Below are 20547 nucleotides of genomic sequence, written 5' to 3' on the forward strand. Positions count from 1 at the left end.
TGCTGTCGGTTTTCGTTATTCCTGGCAACTTTGTAACCTATGCATTTCATATTTTTTTTATACAATCCATCACAGGTAGAATACTTTTAAACACAAACTTCATTATGAAAAACAAAACACATAGAAATAAAACAAAGAATCTGTCACTTATATTAGATATATCAATGTCCGCAACTTAAGTCAACTTGTTGAAAAACAAACTGTTTATGTAATATACATCATCATATCATGCCAATATCACAGTCTCCATTGAACAATCTACATGTATACATATTTTTATTTGTATATATGTATTTACTGCCCTGTCATGTTCTTTCCTTCATTAAATAATGACCTACTAGTTAACTAATTTGCCAGACTGAGTGTTAACCAATCTCTTGTTTATTATAAGTATATGTGGCTAATGCATCATAAGTTCTGACAATCCCACTAGAATTATAAAATAAAACTAACTAGAACTGTCGTCCAGAGGGCCAACTCATATCTTTTCAAATCTTTTCAATTGATCAATTTATAACAAAGAAAAAATTAAAAAGGTTATGAGAAAGGTAAAGTGTGAATGGGATTTATTCAAAAAATTACGACAGGATATAGACTACGCACATCTACAATGTATAAGGATTATTGTCATGAAGTTTCATTGAAATCAGATAAGTAGTTTAGGAGAAGTAGCCGGTACATCGTTGCGTCAAACTCGCCCAAAAAACTAAGTTTTGTGCCCTGGTTACCATGGTAACCAAAAAATTATGACGTGATATAGATTACGCACATCTACAATGTATAAGTGTTATTGTCATGAAGTTTCGTTGAAATCGGATAAGTAGTTTAGGAGGAGTAGCCGGTACATCGTTGCATCTACAAACTCGCCCAAAAAACTAAGTTTTGTACCCTGGTTACCACGGTAACCAAAAAATTACGACGTGATATAGATTACGCACATCTACAATGTATAAGGATTATTGTCATGAAGTTTCGTTGAAATCGGATCAGTAGTTTAGGAGGAGTAGCCGGTACATCGTTGTGTCTACAGACGGACGGACGTCCTGATTCCAGTATACCCCCCCTAACTTCGTTGCGGGGAGTATAATAATAATTAATTGGTGAACTCTACGGAATCTACGTCATCAATGTCTGCCCATATCATACCATACAGTATGTGATCAGACATAAACCGCTACAGAATTGAGTTAAAATTGAGTTAAAGTTGAGTGTAAAACTTTTTCAACACAAAGGCCTCGTAACATCATGTTTTTGTGAACTGGGCCCCATGTGTTGATTCCAGTTTCGTTTGCAACTGCTGATTACACTGACATTGATTGAGGATGTAAATCCTGAGAAGTATTTACTTTGTACCAGACTGTCTGCTACAAGGAAATCCAAGTTGAAGTTGCCATGTCAAACAATCCTAAAGAATATAGTTGTACTTATCATTGCGGTTGCACGACTGCAAAATATGCAGCCAGGGGCTTGCATCGATTGAGATATAACACAAACATTACATGCCTTAGCTGCAACAACTGCTATGTTAATATTCAGGACCAAACTGAAATATGGAAACTATGGACCGAACCAAGATCTTTTTTAACTGGGGTTTACCATTATTTATAGGTTAACAGTGACATAAACAACAATTGCGAAACAAGTTATATCAACTAATATTTACTGTGGGAGAAACCAGAGTACCTGGGGAAAACCCACGTGGTCGGGTGGTGACCCAATGTAACTTTTCATGTCTGATTGGGGAAATGAACCCTGGCTGCCTAGGTGAAAGGTGCCACCGACCACACAATGACATTCTTACTACTGGCCAAAGATAAGTACCCTGGGTCTTTCAGAACATTTTGAAGATTTGCAAATGAAATTACTTTTTATATGAGGAAAATTAACATCACCCCATCACAGGAACCTACTGGCCAAAGATCAGCAAATTACCATCTGCATCCCAGAAAACTGAAGCCATAACCTTCCCAGCTGATGGAACAGTCTTTGCCTTCTTTGGCGGGGGAGAGCCAGGGGGCTTCCATTGTTTCGATTGTTGTTTGGCCTCTGGGGTAAAATGATGAACCCATGTTTCATCCATATTGAAAAATCTCAGAAGAAAGTTGGCAGGATCTTCCTCAAAAAGGTTAAGATTAGCACACAATAATGTGTGCCTGGTGTACTGCTAATCAAATGTCAGAAGTCTTTGTACCAATCGTGCCAAAAGCTTTCTCATTGAAAGATCCTCAGTCAGAATGGAATGTACTCTTTCCTGTGAAATGCCAACTCTACTGGCTATTATATCTTTCTGTGACTCGTCTGTCAGTCATAACAATATCCTGAACTTTATTGACCATTTCTGGGATTGCAACATTGACAGGCCTTACATGACGGGGGTCATCCTCAAGGCTCTGTCGGCCGTGCTGAAACTCTGCCACCCACCTTTTCACTGTAGCATATGAAGGGTCATCTTTCCCTAGTGTCGCTACCATATCATCATGGATATCCTTAGGTGTTAAACCTTTTTATGCAAATATTGGATCACTGCTCTCTCACCAATTTTGTCCATTTTACAAAAGCCGCTCGTCTTGTTTAAACTAACCAAATGAGACCAGTCCTTGGGTACACGGCCCTATATAGTCAGAGAATAGTAGGACTTAAAAAAAAAGAACATCCTTTAGTACCTCCTTCAACACGAGGCTCACAACATATCAATCATCACTCGTAGTATGTTATTTTCAGATACTTACCTCTCATCCGTTTCTGGTGGGCCAAAACCATTTCCAAAAGATTCGTCAAACTGGAGAGAGAAAATATTTAAATGATGCACTTAAATATACAACATAACATGATTTTTTGTTCTGGGTACTTTCTGAAATAGCTTCATAAATTTAAGTTAATTAGCTATTGGTACAAACTTCCTAGTACACTCCATATAAACTAAACAATAAATAAGATAATTATATAAACTGAATTTGTTGTACAAAATATCACCATGATAGTAGCCAGGAATGATTATATTTCTGGGGAAATGTTTATGTTAAAAAGAAATGTACCTGAGGAGGTGGATTGGAGGTATCCACCAGATCTCCGATACTGTCTGTGTCTGGAGTTTCCAGTTCTGGCTCTGGCTCCGTGGGTACAACCGCCACAGGTTTCACATGTTTATTAAAGTCGGAAGCGATCAAGAAATTAGGTGGTTCCTGAAATGAAAGTTCCTCATATTTATCATGTGTTAATTTGTTATGTTTAAAATGTGACATTTTTACTTTAGATCTGTATGTGTATGAGTATTAAACTTTTGTTTTAAGCTTTTTGATAAAAATAATGCAAGCACTAGTCAAGACTTCTGTACAGAAGCTCATTACAGCATTTATTTTTTATTTTTATTTTGAAAATCTTTTATTGCTGACAGTGCATCCCACTTATCATAATATCAGATATCATGATACCCTGCATTATCAGTAATATTTTCCCAAGAACTAATTACATTTTTTTCTATATAAATTAAGTAAAAATGTCCGGTTATAATAATAGTTCTGACCATGAATCCCACTTTTTATGATATTGCAAAACATTTTTCAATCTTTTAAACTAGAATATATATAGCCTTTTCTGGAGCAGGAACAGCACTTAAATAAGACTATGTTAGAGAGCCAACTGTGTCTTTTTCTGATCTGTAAAAATGCTAACAGTGCTATTTTATTGTCGAGTATTCCATTGAATGCCTTCTATGTGGAGACAAAGTTGTGTGTTATATATACCCACTGGGTATACTTTAATACATGTCAGGTAAAAATGGCACCTGGACTAGATTTTTGAAGTACTGTATTTAAATACTTACATCAGGTAAAAATGGCACCTGTACTAGATTTTTGAAGTACTGTATTTAAATACTTACATTAGGTAAAAATAGAACCTGGACTAGATTTTTGAAGTACTGTTAGTATTTAAATACTTACATCAGGTAAAAATGGCACCTGGACTAGATTTTTGAAGTACTGTTAGTATTTAAATACTTACATCAGGTAAAAATGGCACCTGGACTAGATTTTTGAAGTACTGTATTTAAATACTTACATCAGGTAAAAATGGCACCTGGACTAGATTTTTGAAGTACTGTATTTAAATACTTACATCAGGTAAAAATGGCACCTGTACTAGATTTTTGAAGTACTGTATTTAAATACTTACATCAGGTAAAAATGGCACCTCGACTAGATTTTTGAAGTACTGTATTTAAATACTTACATCAGGTAAAAATGGCACCTGGACTAGATTTTTGAAGTACTGTAAGTTGCTACTGCTGAGGTAAAACTGCTTGAGACTGTAATGAAACAAAATCAGAAATTCTACATTTATGTCAAAATGAATTAAAAATGATATTCTTTCAAAAACATGCTTTGTCAGTAGGGTAACTTAAAGCAACTTTCAAAATGTACTGATTTTTTTTTTTATGACAATGCTGACACAGGCAGTAAACTATCCTAACACTAAAGTCTGACTTTTGCAACTTTTCAACAAAGGCAAAGAAAACAACAAGATGCCCTTTACACCTTCGGGTCAGATAACCTAAAAGTATGTCAAAATAAACGGTTTGATACTCACCGCCTATATGCTGATAAAAACCGGTCCCTATGACCTGATAACGTATCTGGAGGGAGACCTGACAACAAGATTTACAAGATACATAATGATTGTATTTGTTAGATTTAAGGTAAAAGATGCAGATGATATTGGAGAGTACAGCCAGTAATCATTACAAAGTATTAATTTTTGGTACAATTTCCTAAAATTCCAAAGAACATCTTAACTGACTTCGAAAATACAGGATCAAAAAATCAAACTTTACAATATTTATTCTTCTTCTACTCAATATAAAGATTTTCCATTATTTTGTTTAAAAACCCTTGACAAATTTAAAAAGAAGATACCAAATTGTAAGTAAATGTATACTTACTAGAGTGTAGTCTAAACAAAGATTTGACTATATAATCATACAGCTGACAAGAGTCTTGAATACAGAGAATCAGAGGAGCTAATCGACACTGGCCCGAGTTTGTCATGGAATTGGATCTTGACATATCTAGGGAACCAAATACTGAAAAAAACAATGAATGAAAATAAACAGCTGTACCAGATATGATTTACATAAAGTCAGTGTTTGGAAACTTGAAATGGTATGTAACATACATCATCCTGACAATAGCTGTTTTTTTCGTCTATGTATACTGTGAACTGCCTATAACAACAAAGTCCATTGGAGAAATCAGAAATGAATGTACATATATGTATTATATGTAATATGTACAGCATATTAGTTATAATGTACTTTTACCAAGAAAATAACTTTCATAGATAGGCAAATAATAAAGTTAACTTTGAATCAGTTCTAACTATTTGTTACTAAAATGGTAGATATAGCCAGATATTTAACAATCAGCTCCTATCATGGCCTCACGATGTAGAAAATTTCCTACATCATATAGGATATATATGCACACCTTCTGATAGCCAATTGATACCCGAAAATACACGGAATTGCATCAAAGTGTACAAAAAGGGAAATGTTGAATTTTCCCCATTTTTTGTAAATGCATTAATATCACAGTCTCTAAGGACTAATTGAAAAGCAATAAATTATTTCATAATTAAGTCGTCTAATCTAATGTTAAATTTTAATTCATAAAGATGTTAAATAAATTATCAAAAAGAGGTAAAAATTAACGAGACACATTTAAGCCCCTATATATATGTCTGGGACACTCACCGTGTTGCTGGAGGTTGAGGATTTCATCCATATAGTCCAGCATGTCGACACAAATCTCAAAACTGCAGTAACAAATACACACAGTGTCAATGTTATTGATATCTCAAGTACCATACAAATTTATTGTGTAATAATCCCAATGGACCAACAAATAAACTTTGACTCTTAGCAGAGATGGGACTTTATTATACAAGTATGAAAATGAAACAGCTTTTGTTAGCATCCCGCAATAAGTCCATACTTGTAATTAAGTCCACACGTGCCTTATATTGCTGGATAAATCAGATACATAATATCATGTGATTTAATCTAAACATTATTTCAGTAACATCTGCAGTTTTCTTTTTCTTTTTTTTTTGTAGCAATTCACAAGAATTCCATGAATACCAAAGTCATCGATCAAATTTTCAGTAAGTAACAAAACAAAACTTTATACAAATGTTTATGTTTCTTTTTTAGACATTCACAGAAGAGAATTGATTAGCCATGATCTTTTTTACAAAACATGAACTAGAGTTACAAAATTATCAAAATTTTATTGAGGTTGTCCTTTTAAAAGGCCTTCAATTTTTTTCCTCCAAATCAAAATATTTAGTCAGTCCGTCAGTCCTTGTAATAGTATACCGTTTCAAACAAAGCATTGTAAGTATTGTAAGTATTTACCTGGCAGCTAGATATCATCAACACAGTGTCAATCAAAATTATATCTTAACAGGGCTTAAAGGCAAATTTATAGGTTAAGGCTCCATTTGGCAAACTAATGCATCAATATAGCATCATTATTGGAAATAATTACATATATTACCTAACGAGAAAGAGAGATAATATAGGCCATGCAGCATAGAATTATTTTGTAAGATTGACAAGCAATATATAGATAATATTAGAAGGTTTTCTGCTGAATACAACATATATTTCATGAGTATGAAAGAATATTGATATTTTTCATGAGTGAGAAGAAAGAATGAAAAATATTGGTATATTCTGTTACACATGTAAAATATGTCATATTTAACAGGAAATCATTCAATTTTCTATTTGTATTATTATTTCATTTTTAATGATGAAAAGAGGAAAAACATTTTAATGATGAAAAGAGAAAAAAAAAATCAAAGTATAAAAAAGCGCAGCAATTGATAGTGATGCTGTATCCATATGTCGTTACACCTTTCAACTGTGCACTTTTGACTGGGCTGCTCGAAGCAATTTCAGCAATTCCAAAAGTAACCTGGTAAATTTTGCTCAATACAAAATGAGCACTCTATCAAAAACTGTGACGCATATTGCAAAATGCAGCAATATAGCCAATTCTTACCTTTGCTTCAATTGGATCTGAACTGAAAAATTGGCGGATTTCAATGTGGTGAATGGAAAGCACTGTTTTGATTGGCCAAAAACAAATTATATCAACACTGTGATAATATCAGCAGTGATGAAAAAAAAATTATGAAGAAACTAGAAAAATATAACACTTTGAGCCGACATTCATAAACTTTCAGACTTTATCAATCATTAATCACATCAAGTTATAATTCTGTGAATAACAAGAGGCCCAAAGGCCTTAACAGTCATCTGACTCTTAAGACAGTTGTACTATTGTAGTATACATACTTATTAGCCACTATAGTGGTAAGATTGGCCATGGTGGCTATCTTGGATTTCGGAAAACAAGCAGAAAAATAACAACACTTGGTCAGGATCATTGTAGCCAAGTTTGAGTTGAATGCCACTGGTGGAACTCAAAAGAAGTTTAAAATAGGTGTTGTTCAGGAAAACTGTGATTGTGCAATCATGTTACAAAATGGCCACTGTGGCTGCCATGTGAAAGTTTTTACCACGCCGAAAAATAACAACACTTTATTGGCTCTCCTTCCTTAACATCCTCACCAATTTCGAGCTGAATGGCACCAGTGATATTGGAGAAGAAGTTTAAAATGTGTTTTTCAAAATGGATGCCATGGCACCATCTCGGATAATGGTCCAGCCCGAAAATAACAAAACTTGGTCAGGACCATCTCAGGATCATTTCTGGTAAGTTAGAGTAGAATCCCAATGGTGGAACTTGAGAAGTTTGAAGAAGGTGTTAACGTTGTTCAGGAAAACCATGATTGTGCAATCATGTTACAAAATGGCCACCTTGGCTGCCATGTCAAAGTTTTTACGAGGCCGAAAAATCACAACACTTTGTTGGCTTCCATTCCTTAACATCCACACCAATTTCCAGCTCAATCGTACCAGTGGAAATTGAAGTTGGAAGTTTAAAACATGTTTTTCAAATGACTGCCTTTTTGGCCATCTTGGATTTCCAACTGACCCGAAAAATAACACTTGGTCAGGACCATCTCAGGATCATTTCAGGTAAATTAGAATCCCACTGGTGGAACTCGAGAAGAAGTTTGAAATGTGAAAAGCTTACGCATGGCAATGAACGAAACATAATGACTATAGGTCATACTGACCCGTCGGGTCAGATGACCTAGTAAATAATAATTTGCTACACCATCACCAATGAAAATACAGCTGTCCATGCACTAGATTTCAAACTAACTCAGAAGTCACAGTAAGTAAAATAACAATTTAAATAATTTTCCCTTGTTAGGCCTCATAAACAAAACACTCAAGATTACCCTCATTGTACCCCATCTCCACATATATATTCTACTAGATCAAATTCCTATACAGCAGCCATTATTCACAAATATTTAATCAAAATAAACACATGGACACAAATTTTATATCTTGAGAGGTCAACATGAAGCCTGACAAATTTATTTACTATATTAACACAACACACCTGCTGTAAGACTTATTATAAAAAAAAACCTGTTAAATCATGTGACAGATGTGGAATTCAGTTTTTAAGGAGGAATTCTGGTTGAAATTTTATTGAGTTAAAAACCAACATATTAACTAACTTTAAATTCAAGATTAGAAAATCTAAAGATAAAATCTATGCAAAAATGAAATCACATTGATATCAAAATGGATAAAATTATTAGGATTTTTTTCTGATTAATTAACAGTTACCAGGTACATTTATCCATACCAGGTACAAAATATTGATTAGTCTTCAGTTAAATAATAATGCATTTCTTGTTGGAAAAAAATAATACCAAAAAGTGAAATTACCAGGAAATTCATTTACAATTATAGTAAAATATCATAATTTTAACTAACAGTTTTGGCCTGAAGTTTGTTTCACAAGGTATCATAATAAATCATACAAAATCATTTTAAATTTACAAAAACAAGATCGACTTTGTATTGAATTCATTGTAATTATTTTGTTTTAAATTACAAATGCTTTGTTTAACAAGCAATTATATTTATAGGTACATGTATATAGCTTTATTATCAACATTCTGTGTAAGTATTGATTCCTTGATATATTGACAGATTATGGACTTTCTGTTTATGTCAGTACATCTGTGATAATGAACAGACTGTTCTCCGTATATATCAGAACATTGTATGTTAAGATGATATAACTAGCAATTCTGTATACATGTTCCTCTACATCTAGCTTTCTTTTACTCATGACACAAATTATTCTCCTATACACCTTAACACCCAGTCTGATCAAGTTTCATATCCTTAACATTTTAAAAAACAATTTTCAACCTAATAAATGATTGACAAAATTTGAACGATTGCAAAAAAACAAATAACCTTTGTACATGCATGTTCCTAACTGATGTGTTTCGTTAAAATATTAACAGATGAGCCATGAATATCTATCATATCAACAACGGGAATAGCGGATCCTCAAAGAATTTCTTAAGATAAAAAGCCTTAAATTAAGAATATGATATATATTGACATTTACCAGGTATGCAGACTAGATACAATTTCCTTTTTCTTTCTTTTTTGAAAATATGCTTAGTTTTATGAGTAGCATTAAATTAGTTCATCTATTCTTAGTATTTTAAAATTCTATATTGTATCTTTGGATTTAAATAATCAATTCAAAATCAGTGGTTAAGCATATGAAACTTGATCCAAACAACAGAGTCCAGCAGATCTTGTTCTAATTTATAGACTCAAATGATATACATTGTATTATCACATTGGTTTCAATGGATCGTTGTTACCTCAAATTAATGCTGGCATTATTTAAGGGGGTATGCTACTCCTCAAGTTATTTTCCTCACATGACATCATCATCTTTGAAGTAAAATCTTTACCCAAAAAGCAAGATGAAACAATTAAATTGGAAACAGGAAGTAAAAAATCACTGTAGGCCACTGAGCTGACCCATCACTCTTTCACATTTTAGTAGGATCTGAATTTGAGTCTATATAGAACAAGACTGTGTTCTCATAAACGTGTCATGTTTAATATTAGTTTCCAAAACCACTAGCAGTATGTGATACCACTACCAGCGGACATGTTAGCCAAACGAAGGGAGGTAATTTACACTTGCCTATACATGGCATCGCTGTGCATTCATAGAAAAAGGCATTCACATGGTTAGTATTCATAAACAGAGCTGATCCATAATTGGTTCCGAGTTTAAAGATTTTGATTACATAAATTATTTATATGTGTACAAAATTAGATGTATTTTTTTTTTTATTTTTTTTTTTTTTGTCATTACTTGAATAGTCATTACATATATGAAAGTAAGAAAAATACAAAATAGATTAAAAAAAAGACTGGGAAAAAATTAACAAAATGTCAACACAATTCAAAGTAACATTTAATACATCTAGTATATATAATTAACCCACAAAATACTTAAAATTTCAAAACCATGAACTCATGATCAACAGTGTGTAAATTAATATTTCTTGAATTTATTCAAGATAAAAAGGCCACAAAACCGAAGTTACAGAAAAAAGTTTTTTTTTATTACATTTCATTTTAAAGAGCAAGGGGGGGGTATTATCGTCAGGTGGTAGTTATCGTCAGTTTTTACCTATTTGTTTCAATAAATGATGCAGCCCAGTTACTGTAGTTTTTATCAAACAAATATATTGATCTTGGGAATGTTTCTGACCTGATTTTTAATCTGACAAAGTCTCCAAAAAGATAATATTTACATTTAAATATTTCAATAATCTTAATGTCATATTTATGTTCTTGCATCAATAAATATGGTAAGTGCATCTGATGTTCTTACATGAATTAAAAAGGTAAGTGCATCATCTTTCTCCTATATATACAATGTATATCCAAAATTTTGAAGCAAACATTGGAATGTGAAGTTCTGCAGCATCTGCTAAGATAGTTGTCGTCAGTTTTACATAATGGAAATAAGAAACAGAGCCTATTAGAAGACCCAATTGTTTGTTCTAACTTTAAGATTTAATTTTAAAAGATCAGTATTTGATTTCTGTCTTCCAAGTTCAGCTGATATTTATAGATACTGAATTGTATTATGATACGTAACCTTGATACTATTACTGAATGTAATGTTCACAGCTGCAAAGTTCTTGATAACAGAAACCCAAAACATTTCAGACAATGATATTTGCCCAGAAGACATATTTTAAAACATGCAGTTTAAATGCCTCAAAAGCAATCACACTTAACCTGATAATAATACCCTCCATTGCTCTACTTACAAAAAAAAAAAAAATGTGTACTAAGCTTTTTTTATCTAAATGTGTAAAACATGATAATTGATTGTAAATGTAATTTAAAATTTCCTATATTTGAGAGCGATTGTTAAACTTGACTAACAAATCAATTCAACCACACCTATTGGTCACCTCGTTTAGCTGTAGTTAACCCTCTCCCCAGTGTAATTATGACCAATATTTCCTATTAGTATTATACCAATTTTCATCATTTAGCTGTAGTAACCCTCACCTCTGTGTAATTATGACCAATTACCAATTAGTATACCAAATACCATCCTCTGGTTTACTCCATCACCTTTATTTTTAACATGTTAGACCAACTTAATTTGTATCACTAGAAATATATTAAAATTGTTGATTGCTGTCTATAATGTATCCCAGTCAAATTCCATGTTTTTTATTCACCTCCAAGTAAGCAAATGGAACAATTCGTACAAAACATGTTTGAGGAACTGGTATATGTTTTACTGGTCAAATTGGGAAAATAACTTAAAGCACTTATTATACACATGTATCTTATCTATAGCAAAAGAAATACTTGAACATAATATTAAACATTGTTTTTTATTATGCTTTATTTATTCATACAACTCTAGATAATATAAGACTTGATGGATAAAAACAATAAAACATCAATAAAACAGTATCAGGAAAAGTATATACTGTATGGAAACAGAAAAAATCTATCTGAAAGCTGGTAAATTCTGATAGGATCACAGGCTCTGTAACCTGTATCTTAATGGGCTTAAATACTTCAGCCAAAGCAGACAATCATTCGCAATGCACACAAAATCATCCAGGTGATTCTCAAATGGATAAATAAAATTACACAGTCCATTATACAGTTTTCATGTCTGCTAAAACCACTAGGAATGTATTCTGTTAATACAAGTAATGAAGTCAAGATGAGTGTCATTCAAATACAAAGTGTATGCAGCATTACAGATCATTAACAGCTACGAAATTCATTGGACTACATGCATTTATGAATAAACAGACAACTAGGGCGTTCACATTGCTATGAGTACTTTATGGTGCTATAAATCTCGGACAACCATAATTGATGTATACTTACTAATTGTTTACATCAGACCCACAGATTTTAGAAAACTGTTCGTCAGACATAATAAGGCTCCCTGGTATATGATTGTTCTACAACACGAACAAAAACATCAAAAAGTCAAGATTTTCTTCTTTATGAATTTTTTGTTGAATTATCTACTTTCCTAAATCTAGTATTGATAAAGAAAATATTTTCAAAAGTGGACAGTTTTTCACAGAAATTAAGAATTCAAATAACACTTCTTATTATCATCTGTATAACACAAGAGGCCCAGAGGGCCTGTATCGCTCACCTGGACTTCATGAGATATGAAACAAGAATGATGATTAAGTATTTTGTCACTGGTATTGCTATGTCAATATATCATAGGCATTTTATATGGCTACGTGAGGATTTGATGTCAAAAAATGCATTAATCCATGAAATAAAATTAACTTTTGGAACAACCCCATAGGGATGCTACCACACAAATGTGAGTGATATCCATTGCTTAGTTTCAGAAAAGAAGTTGTTTAAACCAATTGACCCCTTTTGACCCCACCTTCTGCACCCTGGGGGGAGTGGGGGTCAGTTCCTTCCTTTATAAAATTTTGAATCGCTACCCAAAGGATGCTACCAGGCAAATATGAGCGATATCCCTTGCTTGGTTTCAGAGAAGAAGTTGTTCATATCAATTCAGCCAAATTGACCCCTCTTGGCCCGGCCCCTCAGGCCCCCGGGGGGTCAGCCTCACCATTTGTACAATTTTGAATGCCCACCCAATAGTGATGCTACCAGGCAAATAAGAGCAATATCCATTGCTTGGTTTCAGAGAAGAAGTCGCTAATATCAATATAGCCCAATTGACCACATTTGGCCCCGCCCCTCAGGCCCCTGGGGGGTCAGCCCCATCATTTGTACAATTTTGAATCCCCAACCCATAGTGATGCTACCAGGCAAATATGAGCGATATCCATCGCTTTGTTTCAGAGAAGAAGTCGTTTATATTAAGAGAGGCAAATTGACCCCTTTTGGCCCCGCCCCTCAGACCCCTTGGGGGTCACCCAACCATTTGTACAATTTTGAATCCCCACTCCATAGGTGATGCTACCAGTAAAATATGACAGATATCCATTGTTTGGTTCAAGAGAAGACGTCAATTATATGAATATAGCCAGATTGACCACATTTGGCCCCGCCCCTCAGGCCCCTGGGGGGTCAGTCCCATCACTTGTACAATTTTGAATCCCCACCCCATAATGATGCTACCAGGCAAATATGAGTGATAGCCATTGCTTACCAGGCAAATATGAGTGATAGCCATTGCTTGGTTTCAGAGAAGAAGTCGTTTATATCAATAGCGCAAAAATTACCCCGTTTGGCCCCGCCCCAGAGGCCCCTGGGGGGTCAGCCCCATCATTTGTACAATTCTGAGTCCTCTACCCATAGGGATGCTTCTGACCAAATTTGGTCAAATTCTGATGTGTGGTTGTGAAGAAGAAGTCAATTGTTGACGGACGGACGGACGACAGACGCAACAGTATGGCATAAGCTCACCTTGGTCCTAATCGGACCAGGTGAGCTAATAATTCAAGTTGATTAAATTATTTATCTGATTTTTGCTGCCTATACTTTTAAAAAAGTTGTCAGGACAAAATGCTTATTCTGTATATAAATGAGAAATAATTCCACTTTACTGTAGCTATAGAATTCTTTAACAATTATAAAATGATCAAATTCTAGATTTCTTTTTAAGATCAGGTTGAAAATGAAATATGTGTGGCAGCCAATAAGAGTCCATGTTAAAATTTCACCATACCTTTTTGTGGAATTTCAATTTCTGTACTAACAGTCCACAATAGCTGGCTATTAGGCGTCCATATCCTTCACGGAGGTGGCTCTGACAAAATATATAAAACAAAAACAAATGACAAAACAATCCTTACTTCCAGCATACAGCATTAACTCCCCCCCCCCCCCCCCCCCCTCAAATAAACACTAAATTTAAACCTACTCCTTTTAAATAGTTTTGAAATAAACATTAAAGGTTTATAATTTGAGAAATAGTATGCATTAAAAACAGTGAGCCTGACACAGAGATTCATTCAATAGTCTTCTGATTTATTGGAAAGTGTTGTTTAAATGTTACAGTAATAGGGTAACAGATTTGTCTGGATTATTACAATTCTCTACGTTCCACAATGTTTAGTCCCCCCCCCCCCCCCCTGTATTAATAATTTCAGAAATCGTTGGATCTTTTTTCCTGTAATGCTATATATCAGTATATCAGATGTTGTTTGATTTCTATTTTCGTGCAGAACCTTATTTACATCAAACAATGTGGGTATTCAAACACAACATGAAACCTTTTTGTCACTTGATGCACGTTTAATAAACAATGAAAAATCTCTATTAATATCATTGATCCACTGGTACAAAAATAAACTGAATTTACTATTATCAATTTATCAAAATACATGAAATTGATCAGGGAATACAACAAGAAAAGCACATTAACACTTACCCATAGTTTTCCCAAATCTGTTATGTGGGATGAATATCTCCATGAATCATGCATGCTCTGTGATGAAATATAAATGTGTTCATAAGATTTTTGTTCACTTTTCCTTTAAAGTACACTGTATATCTAAACCACCCATGATGACAACTATATATAAACCACCCATGATGACACCTATATCTAAACCACCTATGATGACACTTATATATAAACCACCCATGATGACACACATATATAAACCACCCATGATGACACCCATATCTAAACCACCCATGATGACACCTATATCTAAACCACCCATGATGACACCTATATCTTAACCACCTATGATGACACCCATATCTAAACCACCCATGATGACACCTATATCTTAACCACCTATGATGACACCCATATCTAAACCACCCACGATGACACCTATATATACACCACCCATGATGACACCTATATCTAAACCACCCATGATGACACCTATATCTAAACCATCCATGATGACACCTATATCTAAACCACCCATGATGACACCTATATCTAAACCACCCATGATGACACCTATATCTAAACCACCCATGATGACACCTATATCTAAACCACCAATGATGAAACATATCTAAACCACCCATGATGACACTTATATCTAAACCACCCATGATGACACCTATATCTAAACCACTCATGATGACACCTATATCTAAACCACCCATGATGACATCTAAACCACCAATGGTGACAACTATATATAAACCACCAATGATGACACCTATATCTAAACCACCCATGATGACACTTATATCTAAACCACCCATGATGACACCTATATCTAAACCACTCATGATGACACCTATATCTAAACCACCCATGATGACATCTAAACCACCAATGGTGACAACTATATATAAACCACCCATGATGACACCTATATCTAAACCACCCATGATGACTCCTATATCTTAACCATCCATGATGACACCTATATCTAAACCACCTATGATGACACCTATATATAAACCACACATGATGACACATATATAAACCACCCATGATGACATCACATCTAAACCACCCATGATGACACCTACATCTAAACCACCCATGATGACACCTACATCTAAATCACTAACCATGACACCTATATCTAAACCACCCATGATGACACCAATATCTAAACCACCCATGATGACACCTTTATCTAAACCACCAATGATGACACCTACATCTAAACCACTCATGATGACACCTACATCTAAACCACCCACGATGACACCTATATCTAAACCACCCATGATGACACCTATATCTAAACCACCCATGATGACACCTATATCTAAACCACCCATGATGACACCTATATCTAAACCACTCATGATGACACCTACATCTAAACCACCCACGATGACACCTATATCTAAACCACCAATGATGACACCTATATCTAAACCACCCATGATGACACCTATATCTAAACCACCCATGATGACACCTATATCTAAACCACCCATGATGACACCTATATCTAAACCACCCATGATGACACCTATATCTAAACCACCCATGATGACACCTATATCTAAACCACCCATGATGACATCTAAACCACCAATGGTGACAACTATATATAAACCACCAATGATGACACCTATATATAAACCACCCACCATGACACCTATATCTAAACCACCCATGATGACACCTATATCTAAACCACCCATGATGACCCTTATATCTAAACCACCCATGATGACACCTATATCTAAACCACCCATGATGACTCCTATATCTTAACCATCCATGATGACACCTATATCTAAACCACCTATGATGACACCTATATATAAACCACACATGATGACACATATATAAACCACCCATGATGACACCTACATCTAAACCACCCATGATGACACCTACATCTAAATCACTAACCATGACACCTATATCTAAACCACCCATGATGACACCAATATCTAAACCACCCATGATGACACCTTTATCTAAACCACCCATGATGACACCAATATCTAAACCACCAATGATGACACCTATATCTAAACCACCCATGATGACACCTTTATCTAAACCACCCATGATGACACCTATATATAAACCACCCATGATGACACCTATATCTAAACCACCCATGATGACACCAATATCTAAACCACCCATGATGACACCTTTATCTAAACCACCCATGATGACACCAATATCTAAACCACCAATGATGACACCTATATCTAAACCACCAATGATGACACCTATATCTAAACCACCCATGATGACACCAATATCTAAACCACCAATGATAACACCTATATATAAACCACCCATGATGACACCTATATATATAAACCACCAATGGTGACAACTATATCTAAACCACCCATGATGACACCTATATATACACCACCAATGATGACACCTATGTCTAAACCACCCATGATGACACCTATATCTAAACCACCCATGACACCTATATATACACCACCAATGATGACACCTATATCTAAACCACCCATGATGACACCTATATCTAAACCACCCATGATGACACCTATATCTAAACCACCCATGATGACACCTATATCTAAACCACCCATGATGACACCTATATATACACCACCCATGATGACACCTATATCTAAACCACCCATGATGACACCTATATATAAACCACCCACGATGACACCTATATCTACCCATGATGACACCTATATATAAACCACCCATGATGACACCTATATCTAAACCACTCATGATGACACCTATATCTAAACCACCCATGATGACACCCATATCTAAACCTCTCATGATGACACCTATATCTAAACCACCCGTGATGACACCAATATCTAAACCAACCACGATGACACTTATATATAAACCACCCACCATGACAAATATATCTAAACCACCCATGTGACACCTATATATAAACCACCCATGATGATACCTATATCTAAACCACCCATGATGACACCAATATCTAAACCACCCATGATGACACCTATATATAAACCACCCATGATGACACCCATATCTTAACCACCCATGATGACACCTATATCTAAACCACCCATGATGACACCTATATCTAAACCACCCATGATGACACCTATATATAAACCACCCACGATGACACCTATATCTAAACCACCCATGATGACACCTATATCTAAACCACCCGTGATGACACCAATATATAAACCACCCATGATGATACCTTTATCTAAACCACAGCAATGACAGCAATGAATAGCCAAACTTCAGGTAATTATAAATTGTGACCAAATAATGTATAATTCATAGCTTTTTATTTCATTGGACTTGGATATTTATGGATATTTATGAAGAGTGTTGACTGTAGCTTACAGTAATGAAGCACTGGCATATTCACCTCATACAAAATATCTGTTTGTAGCTTTCAGTCCACAGTAATAAAATTTTGATATTTCACTCATATGTAATATGCAATTTTAAATTATCAAATGGACATTCATTCAAACAGTTGATAACAGAAAAAAAGTACTTACATGTTTGTGGCCCTCACGGAAAATTTTGTGGAGGACATGGAGAAATTTCCAGCACACAATTGGATTTCCCTGGACAGGAAGTTTGGATGCCACACTCCAGAATAGGCCAGCTCCATTGTCCTGGAAAGTTCCTAGCACAGTGGCTGATCTTGGTTAAGGAAATGTTGTCATAATATATAAATTTAACTTAAAAAGTGCTAAGTGATAAATTTATGGTAGTTATAATCCAAACTGTCTTCAATAAGTTTTACATCTCTTGGACATCTTGATACCACATTCATCCTGAGCTAAAATTAGATATTCATATGTCTGAGTGCAAGGATATTAAACTATCATAGTGTTGAAAGCTTGCTGATTTTGATAACTAAGAATCATTTTGAGGGTTGTAGTTTAACTACATGACATTTTGAGGGGTGCAGTCACTGTAGTAACTTGCCTTTCACCTAGGCAACTGCTGGAGTTCCATTCCCTAATTGAATGTGAACAGGTATGGAGTCAACTGCATGTCCCCATGCGTTCACTCCAGATGTCCCGGGTTTCCTTCCATAGTAATATCACTTAAATACCCTTGCATACTTCCATCCATGCCACCAAGAGTGATTATGATTAGAAAAAGTTATATAACTTGTATGCAATTGCTGTCAAATAAATGAAGTTAATATTTTTCCTTTATCAACATATACTGTATATACACTTAAAGGATTTGGTATGTACCGGTAGGGTATTATTATCATATTAATATTCTTAATGGCTAATCAACACTGAAAAGGTCATTGGGGCAAATAAATGATAAAAAAATGATTTATTTATCAAAAGAAAACCACATTAACATAAAACAAATGAAATGTGTAGCAATTTCTTGGTACACCCACTTATATATTACCTTGGGTATGGTTAATTATATTTGTTGGTACAGACTGCCAAAATTCTGATAGTTTCCTAATCAACATGTAGGCAAAATCTTACACAAATCACATTGCTGTTACTATTGTACATGTATACTAATTCTAGATATAACTAAAACACCACATCTGGTCAATGAAAACTAGAACTGTCGGCAGGATGGCTGACTAATAATCAACAATCCTCATGAATCAATGGACAACTGGAACTGTTATTTAGAAGCTAACTAAGATAACCTGTGCATGCCCCTATTTCTGAAATTCAGAATGGCTGGAATATGTATGTGTGGTTCATGATAAAGAGATTTTGTTGAAATCAGTCCACATGTTTTGGAAGAGTTGTCTGGACAATAAAAACCTGTTTATAGGGACCAGTTACCAAAGTAACAAAAATTTAGAATTAAAACAGCTGCATGCACATCTTCACATGTACCCTAACATTCCCGTAAAGTTTTGTGAAAATCGGTTCACAAGTTAAGGAGGAGTTATCCGGACAAGAAAAACCTATGAATAGTGACCAGTAACCAATATGATTATATAACCTATAAATAGTGACTAGTAACCATGGCAAAAAAATTGGAGTTTAAACAGCTGCATACACATAGATCTACGAGAGGTTCTCTTTATTTGTGTGATTAGAATCAGCCCACCGGTTTAGGAGGAGTTGTCTGGACAAGATGTGTCTACAGACAGACGGACAACACGATTCCAGTATATCACCTAACTTCGTTGCAGGGGTATAATAATTCACCCCTGGCCAATACAACCAAACAGTGTAGATTATCCTCCCTGGCCAGTACAACCAAACAGTATAGATTATCCTCCCTGGCCAGTACAACCAAACAGTATAGATTATCCTCCCTGGCCAGTACAACCAAACAGTATAGATTATCCTCCCTGGCCAGTACAACCAAACAGTATAGATTATCCTCCCTGGCCAGTACAACCAAACAGTATAGATTATCCTCCCTGGCCAGTACAACCAAACAGTATAAGATTATCCTCCCTGGCCAGTACAACCAAACAGTATAGATTATCCTCCCTGGCCAGTACAACCAAACAGTATAGATTATCCTCCCTGGCCAGTACAACCAAACAGTATAGATTATCCTCCCTGGCCAGTACAACCAAACAGTATAGATTATCCTCCCTGGCCAGTACAACCAAACAGTATAGATTATCCTCCCTGGCCAATACAACCAAACAGTATAGATTATC

General features: G+C 34.9%; 1 protein-coding gene across 4 annotated transcripts in view; it reads right to left on the reverse strand.

The window, feature by feature from the left end:
- LOC117333316 (huntingtin-interacting protein 1-like) overlaps positions 1 to 20547 on the reverse strand; it is a 74974-nt gene that overhangs the window by 45300 nt on the left and 9127 nt on the right. For all 4 annotated transcript variants that reach the window (XM_033892555.1, XM_033892556.1, XM_033892557.1 and 1 more), the window contains exons 3-12: positions 18428 to 18570; positions 14901 to 14957; positions 14196 to 14276; positions 12410 to 12486; positions 5750 to 5811; positions 4940 to 5080; positions 4588 to 4645; positions 4231 to 4306; positions 3036 to 3182; positions 2730 to 2779 (exon numbers count right to left, since the gene is read on the reverse strand). In XM_033892555.1, coding sequence (XP_033748446.1) covers positions 2730 to 2779; positions 3036 to 3182; positions 4231 to 4306; positions 4588 to 4645; positions 4940 to 5080; positions 5750 to 5811; positions 12410 to 12486; positions 14196 to 14276; positions 14901 to 14957; positions 18428 to 18570 — 892 coding nt within the window. The remainder of the gene's footprint in view (positions 1 to 2729; positions 2780 to 3035; positions 3183 to 4230; positions 4307 to 4587; positions 4646 to 4939; positions 5081 to 5749; positions 5812 to 12409; positions 12487 to 14195; positions 14277 to 14900; positions 14958 to 18427; positions 18571 to 20547) is intronic.

The sequence above is a fragment of the Pecten maximus genome, chromosome 8 (genome assembly GCF_902652985.1).
Source record: "Pecten maximus chromosome 8, xPecMax1.1, whole genome shotgun sequence".
NCBI classification, from domain to species: domain Eukaryota; kingdom Metazoa; phylum Mollusca; class Bivalvia; order Pectinida; family Pectinidae; genus Pecten; species Pecten maximus.